This window comes from Cannabis sativa, chromosome 2 (genome assembly GCF_029168945.1).
Source record: "Cannabis sativa cultivar Pink pepper isolate KNU-18-1 chromosome 2, ASM2916894v1, whole genome shotgun sequence".
Classification (NCBI taxonomy): domain Eukaryota; kingdom Viridiplantae; phylum Streptophyta; class Magnoliopsida; order Rosales; family Cannabaceae; genus Cannabis; species Cannabis sativa.
The window spans coordinates 60,711,054-60,726,083 of record NC_083602.1 but is presented as its reverse complement, the minus strand read 5'-3'; the positions used below and the strand labels follow the sequence as shown (position 1 = coordinate 60,726,083).

General features: G+C 33.3%; 4 protein-coding genes and 1 non-coding gene across 12 annotated transcripts; 2 read left to right on the top strand and 3 right to left on the bottom strand.

Moving 5' to 3' along the window:
- Positions 1-1,269: 1,269 nt before the first annotated feature.
- LOC115719018 (uncharacterized) lies at positions 1,270-14,157 on the bottom strand. 4 transcript variants are annotated; one of them, XR_009686337.1, is made up of 4 exons: positions 13,208-14,157; positions 2,586-2,680; positions 1,900-1,965; positions 1,270-1,531 (listed from the first exon to the last, which is right to left on the bottom strand). XR_009686337.1 is itself a non-coding variant. In XM_030647875.2 (2 exons), the coding sequence occupies exon 1, from the start codon at positions 13,882-13,884 to the stop codon at positions 13,231-13,233; it is 654 nt and encodes a 217-aa protein (XP_030503735.2). In that variant the 5' UTR covers positions 13,885-14,157; the 3' UTR covers positions 11,732-11,866; positions 13,208-13,230. The 4 variants fall into 4 exon arrangements, 2 of the variants coding, with proteins under 2 accessions (XP_030503735.2, XP_030503734.2); XR_009686336.1 differs by lacking the exon at positions 1,900-1,965; XM_030647875.2 differs by lacking the exons at positions 1,270-1,531; positions 1,900-1,965; positions 2,586-2,680 and adding an exon at positions 11,732-11,866.
- On the top strand, positions 3,242-4,014 carry LOC133034421 (uncharacterized mitochondrial protein AtMg00810-like). Its single transcript, XM_061109505.1, has 3 exons — positions 3,242-3,550; positions 3,638-3,730; positions 3,772-4,014. Exons 1-3 carry the CDS (start codon positions 3,242-3,244, stop codon positions 4,012-4,014), a joined length of 645 nt encoding a protein of 214 aa, XP_060965488.1.
- On the top strand, positions 5,279-8,115 carry LOC115719019 (uncharacterized). Of its 5 annotated transcripts, none has more exons than XM_030647880.2 (7): positions 5,281-5,433; positions 5,731-5,878; positions 6,120-6,219; positions 6,930-7,099; positions 7,203-7,278; positions 7,391-7,450; positions 7,837-8,115. In XM_030647880.2, the coding sequence occupies exons 2-6, from the start codon at positions 5,753-5,755 to the stop codon at positions 7,405-7,407; spliced, it is 489 nt and encodes a 162-aa protein (XP_030503740.2). In that variant the 5' UTR covers positions 5,281-5,433; positions 5,731-5,752; the 3' UTR covers positions 7,408-7,450; positions 7,837-8,115. The 5 variants fall into 5 exon arrangements, 4 of the variants coding, with proteins under 4 accessions (XP_060966692.1, XP_030503740.2, XP_060966693.1 ...); XM_030647879.2 differs by having other exon boundaries at positions 5,382-5,584; XM_061110709.1 differs by lacking the exon at positions 7,203-7,278 and having other exon boundaries at positions 5,279-5,433.
- LOC115719016 (uncharacterized) lies at positions 10,489-13,115 on the bottom strand. Its single transcript, XM_030647873.2, has one exon. The coding sequence runs from the start codon at positions 12,279-12,281 to the stop codon at positions 10,818-10,820; it is 1,464 nt and encodes a 487-aa protein (XP_030503733.2). The 5' UTR covers positions 12,282-13,115; the 3' UTR covers positions 10,489-10,817.
- Positions 14,076-14,147, bottom strand: TRNAD-GUC (transfer RNA aspartic acid (anticodon GUC)). The gene has a single exon. It is a non-coding gene; the product is annotated as a tRNA-Asp (tRNA).
- Positions 14,158-15,030: the final 873 nt, after the last annotated feature.

Sequence of the window (15,030 nt, the reverse complement as noted above, 5' to 3'; positions counted from 1 at the left end):
TCTTAGTGATTGTGAAAAATTAGACAGACAGTCGAAATAAAATTAGAATCAGATAAGCAGAGCACATCACACCAAGCCATTTGTCAACCTGGGCACTAGGTACTCATTCTCGAGCTTTTGGGATCTTATTTTGATACTTTCAAGGTTCTTAAACTTGACGACAATGTCTTTTACCCTGTTTTGACCATTCTAGATTCGTTAGTCGAATCAAATTTGGCATTTGGGAAATTGAAAGGAGTGCACCAAGTTGATTGTCAACCTGGGCGCTGGGCCCAACACCAAGTCAATCTGAGCGCTGGGCCCTCCTTCCAGGGGCTCGGGTTTGTGGTTTTCTTCCCAAGTTTGCTTGAATCTTCAATATTTTTTATGGCAGAAAAAATACATAGAACACTTTTTTGAGAACTTGATTGGAAACAGCCTAGGTTAACAATATGTCAACTTGGGTGTTGGGTCCCAATTATGACCCTTCTGAAATTCTGTTTAGTCCTCAAAAATAGTTGAATCTTAATCTCTTCTAAAACGAAGAAGATACTCGAAAGAGTTCTCGAAAAACATCATCAAAATCGATTGCCTTTGGCACCTTGATGTGTTGTTTCTTCCCCAAAATTACTAATTTCCCCATTTTTGATGAAGACGAAGAAGGTACAAAAGTCATATCGTCGATTTGATACTTGGAAGGTGCCTAGATTGACAAATTGTCAACTTGGACACTAGGTGCTCCGAGTGCTCAAAAATGAACTTGCTCTAAATTTGATTTCGATGCCTTAAATATGTCCTTGGTATGTCTAGTAGATGTCCCAATGCAAATTTTGACCCATTTTCTCTAAGACGGTCTCAAAAATTGAAACCCTAGTTAGGAATATCAATTTGGGTGCTAGGTGAAACCCTAGGTGCACAGGTTGGCTTCCAGGTTGTAGGTTCATGTGATTTCAGTTTTTGGGGCTTGGGTTTGATTGGTCCATGTCTTCACGGTATAGAATATTGAAAGATTGTGAGTTAGGTTCAAGTTATTCAAGTCTGAACTTCCAATCAGAGCTCCCGAAGTCAACTTGGGCGAAGGGCTAAGGTCCCCTCCTAGGCCAGCTACTATGACTCAGGTCTACTCAACTTCGTGACATCATCCTTCTTTTCACGTGTCAAACATTGATATCCATGTCACCAAGGAAAATTTCTAAGTTAATAGTAACACCCTACTAGATTAGGTGTGTTATTGTAATTTCTTAATACTATGCACTCCTTTGCTAATCAAATGGTTTATGGAAAACATGATTAAATTAAAACTTCTTAATTAAACATTAAGCTTGAATATATAAATACTTTACATAATATAGGATGGCATTTTAATTTGAGATCCTATTTTTTAAAAGTTACAACTACTTTAGAAAATATTTAGTTACAAAAGATGTAGCCTATTGGCTATCCAAATAAAGCTTGTTGTCCCAAAGATCGAACACTCCAGGTCTAACTGCCTAATATGTACAATCTTCATCCGCTCTTCCTCACTGCTGTTTAGCTTTAGCATTGCCCTTACCTATACATATAAACAATATATGTGAGTCGACAGAGTCAGTAAGAAAAGAATAATTATAACATAAATATAAATCGGAGTATAACTAGGCACCCATACACCCAATTACAATCTTATCTCGCATCCCACGTGTACTTAGTCTAGAATGTTCATATGATAATACTATTGACCATAATATCATCTTATACTCGGTACTCTAGTCATACCGATGTGATAGCATCAATCTGTACTATGTCAAACATATATATGTCGATATTCAGTGCAACTATATATACACTAATACCACTATCACTGATATGTTATCTAATAGACATTCATAAACATGCATGCTAAACATATCATCACGTATGATATTATTATACTTATCTTACCTTGATTCCGAATTCAGGTGTGCCGGTCAACCTGAGTGGAAACTATTGCTCGATGATTTACATGCCCTTATGTCACAACATATATAAAATTGATAAGTGATACACTAAATCACTTTTGAGCACTTAAACTTAAAACTAGAAGTTTCTCTATCGATAGATAGCGTGGTAATACCTTAAATATCGATAAAACATAAAAACTAGGGTCCCAAAACTGCTAAAATTGGTAAGCCAAATTTCCAAACAGTAAACCATTTTTTGGGGCTTGCCTGGGAAACTGGTTAACTGTTTCTTCAAAAACGGTTAATCGTTTCTCTGTAGAAAACCCCACAAAAACTCAAAAACTAGCTCAAAACTTTCCCAAATTGTAGCAAACTCTCCAGAACACCTAATTCAACATCCATAAACATATTCCAAGCAATAACAATAGTTATAAACCCCTAAATTCAAATCCGCCATCAAAGACTCAAGTTTGAGCTTAAAAGCTCAAACCTTGGTCATTCTCAACCACAACAACTAAAACCAACACAAAATAACCCAATTAACTCAATTTTAACACTAGAAAACAAATCCAAACAACTACAGAACATACAACAACTAAATTCACAATCATGCATGAAAACCAAGCGATTGAAGAAGAAGAAGAAGAAGAAGAAGAAGAAGAAGAAGAAGAAGAAGAAGAGTGTTACCTTGATTGGACTAAGAAATCTTGCCCAAAGAATCCCTTAATTGCTCACTTTACTAAGAAAATCTTGAATCCCTTTGGTTCTTGGTGTAGCCGACCCTGAGAGAGAAAGATGGGGATTTTTAATTTTGTTTTTGTGATAAAATGATTTAAGTGTCATACAAGAAATAAGATCTAATCTCTCTAATTAATTCAGCTTTTTACTCAAAAAAAAAAAAAAACTTCAGATTTTTTAAAAATATCACTTAAAATAATGATAAATAACCTAGGATAAAATGACATTTTTACCCATACTTAACCATGAAGTAATCAACACACTTATGAGTAAAATGGGCCTAATCCATAATCTCGAATACTCCTGACATTCCAAATGTCTAATTATATTTCCCTACTATTTCTAAGGTATCAAACCATATCTAAGTGACTATACAGGCCATACATCTCACTCCACTGTTACTAGACATAAAATATAAAAATCATAAAATTTTACATATATCATAACTAATACACCTAAAATTCAAATAAATCTCCATAATTGCAAAAATAATAATTAAAAGCCTACTTTTAAAAATAAGCCCTAATTATCTGTTAATTTTCAAAATAAGGTTAACCGATCATTACATTAACAATTATTACAGCGGATGATTTACAAGAAATTACATGTTAAAGGAAAACTTAGCTTGTCAGTTTGAGATGAAGGATTTGGATTCTCTATGCTATTTTCTGGGTATTGAAGCTGCCTTTTTTCCAAAAGGTTATCTTCTTTCTGAATCAAAGTACACTACTGACATTATTAAGCATGCTCACCTCACTGATAGTAGAGTTGTTGACACTCCCTCTGAGTTGAATGTTCTGTATTCTCCTTCTGATGACTCTCCTTTGGAAGATCCTACTTTGTATCGTACTATTGTTGGCAGTTTAGTTTATCTCATTATTACTCGTCCAGACATTGCATATGTTGTTCATATTGTTAGTTAGTTTGTTGCTTCTCCTACTACAATTCATTGGTCTACTATTCTTCGCATTCTACGGTATTTTTGGGGTACCATCTTTTAGAGCCTAATACTGCCTTCCACATCCTTTCTGGAGTTGCAAGCTTACTGTAATGCAGATCATGGTCGTGATCCCACAACCAAAAATCTGTCACTGGTTTTTGTATCTTTTTGGGAGATTCTCTTATTTCTTGGAAGAGCAAGAAGCAGTCTGTTGTTTCTCAATCTTCTACGGAAGTTGAGTATCGTGCAATGGCGTCTACTACTAAAGAGATTGTTTGGTTGAGATGGTTACTTATAGATATGTATGTCACTCACTCTTGTCCTATTCTTATGTATTGTGACAATGAAACTGCCATATTTAGATTGCTTACAGCTCGGTTTTTCATTAACGCACCAAACATATTCAGATTGATTGCCATTTTACTCGTCATCATCTAAAGTTGGACACCATTATTTTGTCTTTTGTTCCTTCTTTATTGTAGTTTGCTGACTTTTTTACTAAGTCGCATATGATTTCTCGTTTTCGTTTTCGTATTTTTTAGGCAAACTCTTAATGTTTCTTGCAGTAACGTCGTGAGTTTGAGGGAATGTGCCAAATAGTTATTTAGGATTATTTTAGTTTTTTCTTTTATTTTAATCTTTTATGTTAATTGTCTATATAAAATTTTCTTCTTATACTCTTTTACTTTTAATTTTATAATTAAATGTAATTCTAATTTTCCTGCATTTTTTATTTATCGGTTATTTTTCTCTTTATAAATAATTATCAGTTTGAACCTTAGATTTTAACAAGAAATGAGTTATACATTTTAGTTTTAAATTTTCTAGAAAAGAAATTCTTAATTTTTTATGTTACAATCCATGAGAAAACAGAATCTTTTACAATTTTTCATTTCTCAAAATGCACGACACAACAAATAATTGTATTTTGTCTCATATCCAAAAGTCAAATTATATCTACCGAAGTGCTGCAAATAGTCTGAAAGGATCGAGCTCTGTAGTCTCTAAGGCTCAGAAAGTTTTAAATTTCATGGATCAATTCAATTCAAACCAGTAATTATTTTCACCAAAATGATTTTTTTTTTGCTCTAGAGCTTTCTTCACTACAATCCAAAGAAAAATCCTATCAAAAACTATATCAGCAAAAAGACATTGACACAGAAATTGTTCTTTTCTGTCGACAATTTTTACTAGTTTTAAATTCTCATGTCCTGTCTCTATGTTCTATACGTATACAACCAACTTTTCATACATATGAGCTATGAAGATATGGTTTGGTAGCTTTATATATACACATATATCTATCTGTATACATATATATATATATATTTATATTTATATTTATAGAGAGCTGAGAGAGACGTAGTATTAGTATATGGTCCTCTTTTGAATTTTAAAGGAAGACAACCAATGAAATTGAAGTCCACCACTATATTGGAAGAAAAAGATGCAACCTTATCTAATTTAGAACTGGTGGGATCAGAAGAAAAGATTAATTTTTGGTTTTTTGTGATTAATTAATAAATGACCTTTCAACTTGTTTAGTAAAGACAATCACTTGACTATGAATTAAATAATTTTGAAAAACAAAGATGAAAGAATCAGAAAGGAGCAATGAACATGGCATAGCAGAGATATATGCGCTAGCTATGAAAGAGTGGAAATTATCCATTTGGGTACACGTGGCACTAGAGTGTTCGTCCCTTGGGACGACATGTGGATCCCACGTGGCACTTATCCGTTTAACGTGTCGTGGAAAACGATGATGATGGTTGGTTAACATGATATTATATTGCTAAAAATGCAGAGAATAGAATGTAAAGGACAGTGTGAAGGAAATTTCCCAGCTCCTTTTTGGTAATCAAAAAGAGAAGGAGAGAAGGAATATTAACGAAAAAAAATAATAATTATTTCTATAATATTTGGCTGATGGTGGCACATGGGCGGCACTCTCTCACTAGTGCCGTTCTTCTATAAAAGAGATTTTCTTACTATAAGTTTTGCATGAGTTTGTGATATTTTTCCTCACTCTTTCTTAATCTTTCTTTTCTTTTTTCTCCATTGTGTGTTTATTTCAGTTGGGTTAAAGCTCCGGTTTTTCAGTTAAAAGAAAAAATCTTTATCAGATTATTTCAATTGGGTTTTTCTCTGCAGATAGTTTTGCTTAGTAAAGTCAATGGAGGGTAAGAAGCAAGCTAACTCGTCTTCATCATTTACTGCTGAGCTTTTTGGTGGCAAAGAGTCTCCATCTAAGCACCAGTCAACTGGGATTTTCGCCTCCATTTTTCCTCCTCCATCGAAGGCATGTTCAATATCTACTGCATAAGAAGTTTACAATAATTATAAAAAGTAGAGTTCTTTATTCGTTTATTTTATTATTAACGAAGGAAAAGTTAATTATCCCCTTTACTGAAGAGGAAATTGTTGTGGTTTGGTTTGGTCGCACAAGTGTAAATAAGGAAAACTAAATAAATAGAGCAAAAATGTTCCATTTATGTAGTCTGTTAATGTTAGTTTATTGGTTTATTTTGGTCTGGTTTTAGGTGGTAGGTAGAAACACCCAAAGTTCTGATGTTATAGGATCTTGGCAGAGACATGCCCCTGGAAACCAAACATGGCCCACCAACAAATATGGAAGTTCAGGTATTGTTATCACTCAGATACAGATTGTTACTAAATCTTTTCATTTCTTCATCTAGATTTGACACTACTAAATCTTATTCAAAACTAACCAATGTTTTTGGATTTACTACTTTTCATATGCTCCTATTTTTGCAAAGCCAAATTTTTAGAAGTTAGTAGAACTGTCATATATTCTAGGAAATGAAAAACTATATTCGATGACAATATTTTTCGTACTTTGTTTTAAATATAGAATATTTTGAAGCTTTTTTTCTTTGGGAAAACTATACATTAAAGAATAACGCTGGAGACAAACATAAATAAAATGTATTTGGATAATTAATTTTAGTAAGTAGGACCACTTCACTTTGATTTCTTTAGTTTAAATTAATCAAGTCTTCCCTTTCACAAAAAAATAAAATAAAATAAATAATCAAGCCTTTTTATGCATCTTTGAGAGGAAATTCGAATTAATAGCCTACTACCACTATGCATAATGCCTATGATCACCACACTCAACCATCTTAAAACCATAGTATCTGTTTGATTATATGATCAACACCATACCAGATAATGCAAAATGATATTTTTTTTTAAACAAAAAACAGAAGTGATGCTAAGAGAATGTCTAATTCTCTTAATTTTTATGATGATATTCATTCCACTATGGAAGTTCCCATCTTCACTAATGGATAATCCATGCCTCAAACTTGTATTTTTGTCTTACACAGCTAAGAATGGCGAAGTTGAGCGATGTAGCATAGCCTACAAGGACAGGAGTTTGATTCATCAAGAAGAAAGATTAGAACCATGCCATCTAAGCTCTTCGATTTACTATGGAGGGCAAGATGTGTATTCTCAGTCCCATAGTTCCCAAATCTCTGAATCTTCTTACCCTGTGGTGAGTCTTGATTATAAAGTGTGAGCATCATTAATTAATGATAAGAAAAAAAAGATGTAATAGAAAATAATTTTGTGAGCATGTACTCTTGTGAATGAATTAGTTCAAAAAAGATGGCCGGGAAGATGATCCAAATGGAAGCAATTCGAATGATGCTTCTCGAGGAAATTGGTGGCAAGGTTGTAATAATAATAGTAATAATAATAAATAAATAAATAAATTAGTACTCTCTTTGAGATTATTTTCTTTCACCATTTTGGTCTCTGACCAATTACACTTGGGTTTTTGCAGGTTCCCTTTATTATTAGGACCTTTGTCCACGCTGCATGAATTATCCAACTATTTTTTGAGGTATAATACTCTTATCCAAATCCATTGCTTATGACCAAATGAAATTCAGATTCTATTGCTCACTCACTCATACTTCATTTACTCTACCTGTAATGTGAGCTTATACTCAGCATAGCTGGAACAAACTAAGAACAACTTTATACTTTGTTACCCATGCACAATATCTTCATAATTTTTAGAAAACATTCCTACAGAAACTCTCTAGTATAATTTTTTATTAAAGTTTATTGAATTGCAAATCTCACTTCTGACTCTAATTATGCAAATTGTTTTATTCATGAATCAACAGTGATACATATATGATATATCAGCAAATATTTTTCGTTTATGATTGTAGTTTAAGTCTTCTTACCCATCTCTCTCTCTCTGGAAACCATATTTTAAAGGGATGCACATGAAGTCAGGATGGAAAGCACAGGAAGAAATATGCAATATAAATAAGTAGCTCAACTTGGGACATGGTTAACATAAATAAGCCAGCCCATTCCTGAAGAGCTTACAGGGGACTTTTCCAAGTCAGAAAATGCTAAACATTTTATGACAATCTAATTGTTCTATACGAGTTAAGACCAGGCTGAGAGACCAAAGATTCACTAAACTATTCTACTGGCTTAAGTTTATTTTTTTTCATAAATATGGATGTTCGCAAGTGCTTAAATTTGTCATATTCATAGTCCTAATTCCTATGAGGCTTTCTCCAAGAATGTTGAAGAAAATTTAGAACATATAATTCTAGATTTTATCTATAAGAAGAAATTTACACATAAGTAGTTTACTTATCGAAAGTATTGTCATAAAACTCTCAATGACAACCTTTTATATATGTATAAGACTTCTAGTCTTATTTCTTTCTCTTTCTCAATAAATATTCAAAGGTTATACTATCTCATGTAGTACACACATTAATTATTAACAATCAAACATCATTTATATCTTCTACATTACATATACTTAAATTATACATGTTTAATTTTTGTACACACTTAAATTATATTAGATTTAGCTTTAGTTTAGGAGCTAATATTGAATTTTAATATTCTTCATGACAATATTAGCTCCCATTTTTAGAACTTTCAAACTATTCCAAGCTCAGCTCACGGCAAGCCAACTTGCTTATCTGAATTTGATTTATCTCACTTAAATTTTGTCTTGTAAAATTTTCTCTCGAAGAAATGATAGTGCATTTTCACATATTTAGTTTTTGCAAGAAAGATTGGATTCTCTGGACTCGCATCATCTATTAGTTGGTGCAAATCATTCATTTTTTGTATTAGCCATGTATTTTCTTAAATTATTATTGTTGTTGCTCAATATTCTACTACCGTTGTTGAGAAAGATATTATCAGTTGTCTCTTGCAACACCAAGAAATTGTTCAGATCCAAGTATAAATTTAAACTATGTAGTTAATCAGCATCATAATAACGAACTAGCTTATAATTTTCACTTTCTTATACGCAAGGCCATAGTCTATTATTTGCTTTTATATATCTTAGTAGACGTCGAACTACTTCCAAATGCATTTATTTTATGTACGACCTATCACACCAACTGTATAAAAAATATTAAGTAGATTAAACTATCTACCGATTGTCAGTAGGTTGTTTGATTTTAGAATTGTTTTCCTTCATGTGCACATATTTTGCAGTTTGGTTTCATTGGTGTTGAAATCAGCTGCATTTATGCATTACAAACTCTTTCAATAGATATTTGGAATATTTTTGTTGATAAAGAAATATTCCTTCTCGAGAATGATCAATATTGAGCCAAGAAAGTGTTTCAATTGACTAAATTCTTTCATTTGGAAACATACTATGAATTCTCTTTTGTTCAAGATATTTCCATGTTGAGTTAGCATAAAATTTCCTAACAAATGAATTTATCAGTATGTTTCCAAATAAAAGAACTTGGCCAACTCAAACAATTTCTTGGCCTAGAGATTGATCTGGCGCACTAAGAAATATTTCTTTATCAATAAAAATATTCTAAAAATTTGTTGAAATAGTTTGGAATGCTTGAATGCTAGCCAATTTAAACACCAGTTGAATAAAACTCTAAAATATGTGTACATGAATGAATTTTTTTGGAAAATCCAACAATATACCAATAATTAGTAGGTAGTTTAATTTATTTAACCTTGATTCGACTTGATATTTCTTATGCAGTTGGTGTAATTAGTCAATACATACAAAATTCAAAGAAGTCACATTTGAAAGTGACGAATAGTAAGATAATAAAAGATAAATAAACAATGGAGTTGTGTACAAAATGTTAAAAATTGTAAGCTAGTTGGCTATTTGTGATGTGAAATATGTAAGGAATCACAATACTCGTAGATCAACTACAAAGTATATGTTTATGCTTGGATCTAAAATGATTAATTAGTAACAACCGATAGTGTCTTTATTAATAATGGCAACTTAAAAAAGTATATAGCTAATACAACTAATGAAAAATTTGCAACAATCAATAGATTATGCAATCTGTTATGCTGTGACAACCAATCAACAATACATTTAGCAGAGGATCCAATCTTTCATGGAAGAACTAAATCACTATCATTTTCTTTAAGAGAATTTTGCAAGAAAGATTTCAATGAGACAAAGATTGAGTATCCAAAAGTTTGAAATCTTTTGCTTAATAATCAATATAGCTCTTAATTAAAACTAAATCTAAAATAAGTGTGTATACTAATTAAGCATATATAACTTAAATTTAAATAATATATATATATAATATGTAGATATAAATGATACACATTATCAATAATTAATGGTGTGTGTATTACAGAAATAAATATATAAAAGGTTGTAGTCTTGTCATTGACTATTTTAGCGTAGTATTATCAATTAAATAAAGTTATGTTACGTCTCCAATTTTATAGTTTTTCTTAGAGATATAAAATTATTAACAATCTACATCATTTATATCCACACACACACTACATACATATAATTTTTGGTTAATTTATATACATACATAATTTGAATTTAGTTTTAATTTAGGAGCTAATATTGATTTTTAAAAGATAGCATTTCAATTGCTCAAGATTTGTCTTTTATTAAGACTATCTTCAATCAAGATCAACAAAATCAGTAATCCAAGGGAACTAGAAAAGCAGGCACAGTAGTGGATTACGTAAAAAGAGAAGACAAATACAGTAGACACCCTTTCATAATAGTTACAAAGAAAGCGATTGCTAAATGTATGAAGATGTTTTTTTCCGTTCTAACTTGAACCCAAGAACACTTTGTTGTGCCTCTTTGTCATATCCTACACCTAATGATTAAAGGAATCCAAGTTAAAGTTTTTATTCACTTCTGGGAAATCTTCCTAAACTGAAAAGGTTTAAGCATAATTTGCTATTCTTTAATTTGATGAATCTTGGTAGCGACAATTGTTGTCATTTCCTCCACCGTCTGCTATGCAAAGGAAAAGCCTTTCGTATGCGGCTGTCATCTTCGTGGCTGTGAATACCTGCAAACCCTTTTGCCTAGCTGCCTGACCTTTCTGCTTTAAAGCTTCTTTTCCATCGTCCAGAACTTTAGACAAGGTATTCTTTAACGAAGCTACAGTTGGGGAGAAAGTATAACCCATTTCAGTGCCCACTATTACAGAACCTGTAATGCTAGCAACCCTGGTTGCCATTACTGGTTTACCAGACAGAATTGCTTCTAGTAAAGTATGATCCAATCCCTGAGCTCGAAGAGTTGGGTTCACAAAAATGTCTATTGCACTATAGAAACCCGACAACTGAGCTTGATCTAAAGGCCCCAAAACAAGTATATTGGCTCCAAGATCTCTGTATCTAGAAGCCCAAGGACCATCCCCTGCAACCAGAACAACAATTCTTTCCCTGAATTTATCACTTTCAGTTATTAACTGTTTCAAAGCCTCGAACATTATTGGATGTCCTTTATCCCTCACCAGCCTTCCGGCCATCCCCAAAACTATTTTCCTCGATTCAGGGATACCGAGCTGTAATTTAAACTCCTCCCCTTTGCCAATATCTGGTTTAAAAATTTCCTCATCCACTCCATTAAGAATAATATGAACTCGATCTTCCGGGATCATGTAAATCCTCTTTAGGATATCTCCAGCATGGTCACTGGTGGCAACGTGGTGAGCATAAAATGGAAAGAATTTCACCTCATTAACAACCCTTAAAATTTTCTCAGTCAAAACAGTTGCCTGGGGTTCCTCAGGGTTTCGCAGAAGCTCCTGAATGATGTCCGAATGAATTGTTTCATAGGCAATCCCGTGCCAAGAAACAGCCAGGTTGGTTAGAAGACGAGATCGAGTATGAAAGAGGCCAACACTTTCAGTATGCACCACATCGAAAGGCTTTCCAGTAGAGTTTTCAATTAGGAACTGCTTCCAGATTGTAGCTTGGTCCAAATAGCCTCCGGCTGTTGGTTCTGACAAGTGAAAATATAAATTGCTTATTGTGTAGCTAGGAAAGGAAGAATTTACATGGGAAGTAGTGAAGACATGGAGCTCATGACCACGTTTTGCAAGCTCAAGGTGAAGAGTCAGCGCATGACGTTCAAGCCCTCCTGCATGCGATTTATGAGGCCATTTCTTGACAAACAGACCAATTTTTAACAGTTTTCTAGGCGGATATAAGGAGAAAGAAAGATAATTCCACGCTGAAGGATATGTAAGAAGGTTAATTGGCTGGACTTGCTTCAGCTCCAGTTTTTGGTGTAAAATAAAACATGGGCCACAACAATCGCACCAAAACACAAATGATATGAATGAGAATGAACAAAACAAGAAGATAATGCAATAGAGCCGACGGAAACTAACCATAGAAGCTTGCTCCTTTGCCATGGAAGTGTGGGCAAAGAAGCATAAAAATGATATTCGAAAGACAAACTAAATTTTGATGGTGAAATCTTGGGAACAAAACCGAGCAACCTTATTCTATTCTCAGTATGAAATAAGAGAATGACTTCAGAGAAAGCTTAAAGGAGATTAGATGAAATGACATGAATTGTTTTGACAGAGAACGGTGTCAAATCTCACAATCCTTTTTTTCTTGATCTCAAGACTCTATATATTGATAATCTCAATGATTAATTGTTTATAAAGAACAATGTAACTTGCTTGAGCAGCAAAGTTTATGCATTTTGACTTAGAAGCTCTATTTGACCTACTTAAACCTCTACTATGTTTAGTATATAATATACTATATACCGCGTTAAACACATTTCCAGCCGCTGTTTCAGGCTCACACCCATGGATGAAACAATTCCGATGAAAATAAGTATATTATACTAGAGAAGTTAAATGTAATGTACCATCACCCAACAGTGAACAATAAAATAATGCAGCTCTACTAGATTCTAAATCTAAACCACTAAGTTAATATTATATCAAATTCCAATGGTTAGTTTAATCCGAATTAAATTCTTGCAAGTTCTGATCAGTGTCAGATAAGCTTTACTCCAAAGCAAGCCAACTGTATCACGTATGGCACTAGTCATCAATAAGCAATAGCAATTAACAAATTTCAGCCAGGTCTTAGGTGTAACTTCTTACTTTCTAAACCAAGAAGATGATCATAAATCAAATGAAGAACAATCAATTCCAATTATCATTTACAATTTTTTTTTTTTTTATTATTATTATTCTAAACTTTCACTTTGTTATTCGTTGACTTCAAATCACTGGAACTTAAACATGTATATACAATATCAAAATAACTTGCATTAAAAAAGATATTGAAAGAAAGCTTCTAATTTTACAGAACTCACCGCAACAATCATTATGACATCCTTTAGCGAGTGAAGGCATGAAGCACAAGACCAACATAGACGATTAGCGCCACAGGGACCAAAATAACCAAAGGAACAACCGCAGCAAACGTATAGACACTCCCACAAGCCAAAATCCCCAATTTGATCTGAACCAAATCCACCAAAGCCAGCATCAAAAACCCACATCCGAAAACCGACCCAATAGCCGAAACCATCATCCCCAATCTCAAAGCCACCCGGTTCACGTGCCCTAGGTGGAAACCCTCAAGATCACCAGGTCCACTGCCTTCGCTGATCGTAATCGCCTGTTTCAGGGTCAGAGCGATGAGGCTCGAGAAAAGGAATGAGCTGAAGGAGTACACGTGGTAGGTGATGAGGCCCTCAGTGACATCGGAGCCGGCAGAGCAAGCCAAATCGGCAACGTCAATGAGTGTGGTTTGGGGATCGAACGTTGGGTACCAATTAAGTCCGAGGAAGAGAGCTAAGGTGAAAAGGGAATTTACATTAACGACACCGTCCAATGCAAGTATATGAATGCTAGTCCTGCTTAACGCACGTCGTCGAAAAGACGCGACGGAAACGTTTTCCGGCTTGACTTCGCCGGGGCCGGCGGAGGAGAATTTAGTAGGGAAAGCATTTTCTTTGTTATCAGAAAATAGAACCTTTCCCTTCATTTTCTTGTGCGGTCCGAAATCTGTGGTCGTACATTGAAGTTTTGAAGATTAGAATTAGAATGGAGTTTGGCGTGGGTTCTCTGGCTACCGTCTTCTTCCATATTACGCAACAACGAAAGTGTTTTGCAGAAGGAACAAAGTTACGTAGTGCACATTTTTTAAATAAAATTTTCTCTAAAAAGGAGGATAAGCGCCGTTGCCGGGGATCGAACCCGGGTCACCCGCGTGACAGGCGGGAATACTTACCACTATACTACAACGACTCTTTTGATAACTGTTTAATTATACTTTTATTTATATATAATCTACAAGCAAGCATACATAACATATCTAACGAATAAATTAAAATAAGGGCACAAATAATTTTAGCAGGACTCAATCAAAGAAGTTACGTACAATAAAAACTTAAAAGAAGATATTAATAATCGAAATTGATACGTACAAGATTATATTAAAAAGTATTTAATATGATAATAATAAGAAAGATTAACTATTAAGTTTGTACCAATAATTTTAATATGATTATACGAATAAATATTTAGAAAATTATATAATGGAATTTGATATATGGTAGGCAGTATCACCTTGGATCCTACCCCAAACCTGCTTCAGGTAAATAAATTTGTCCCCTAATCCCGTCCCATAACGCACCAAAGTAGGTACTTCCCGCCTCATTCGCGGTGGGTACTCACGGTTTGGGATGGGCACATCCAATCTAATTGAACCGAACTGAACCGAACCGATTTAATCCAATTTAATTACAAAAAATTAGATATCCAACTACAATTGAATTGAATTGGATGTTAAAATTTAGATTATAATTAGACTTGGGAATGGTACCGCGCTTTGCGCGGTTTTTATTATAATTGAAAATTACATATATTAAAATAATTTTATATTTTATAGTGAAGTTTATATATTTTATGATTTAAATTTATAGTTAATTTTACAGCTTGTACAATCTAAATTATTATTTAAATTAATGTATATAAAATGATAATATAGATAGTAAAATAAAAATATGGATTAATATTTATATATATATTGGTTGGCGACTCTAATTGTCAAGAATTATTATTGTATGTTTCTCTTTAAAACGTATAACAATGTTCATATATATTGGACAATCTCATATACGTGTATTTA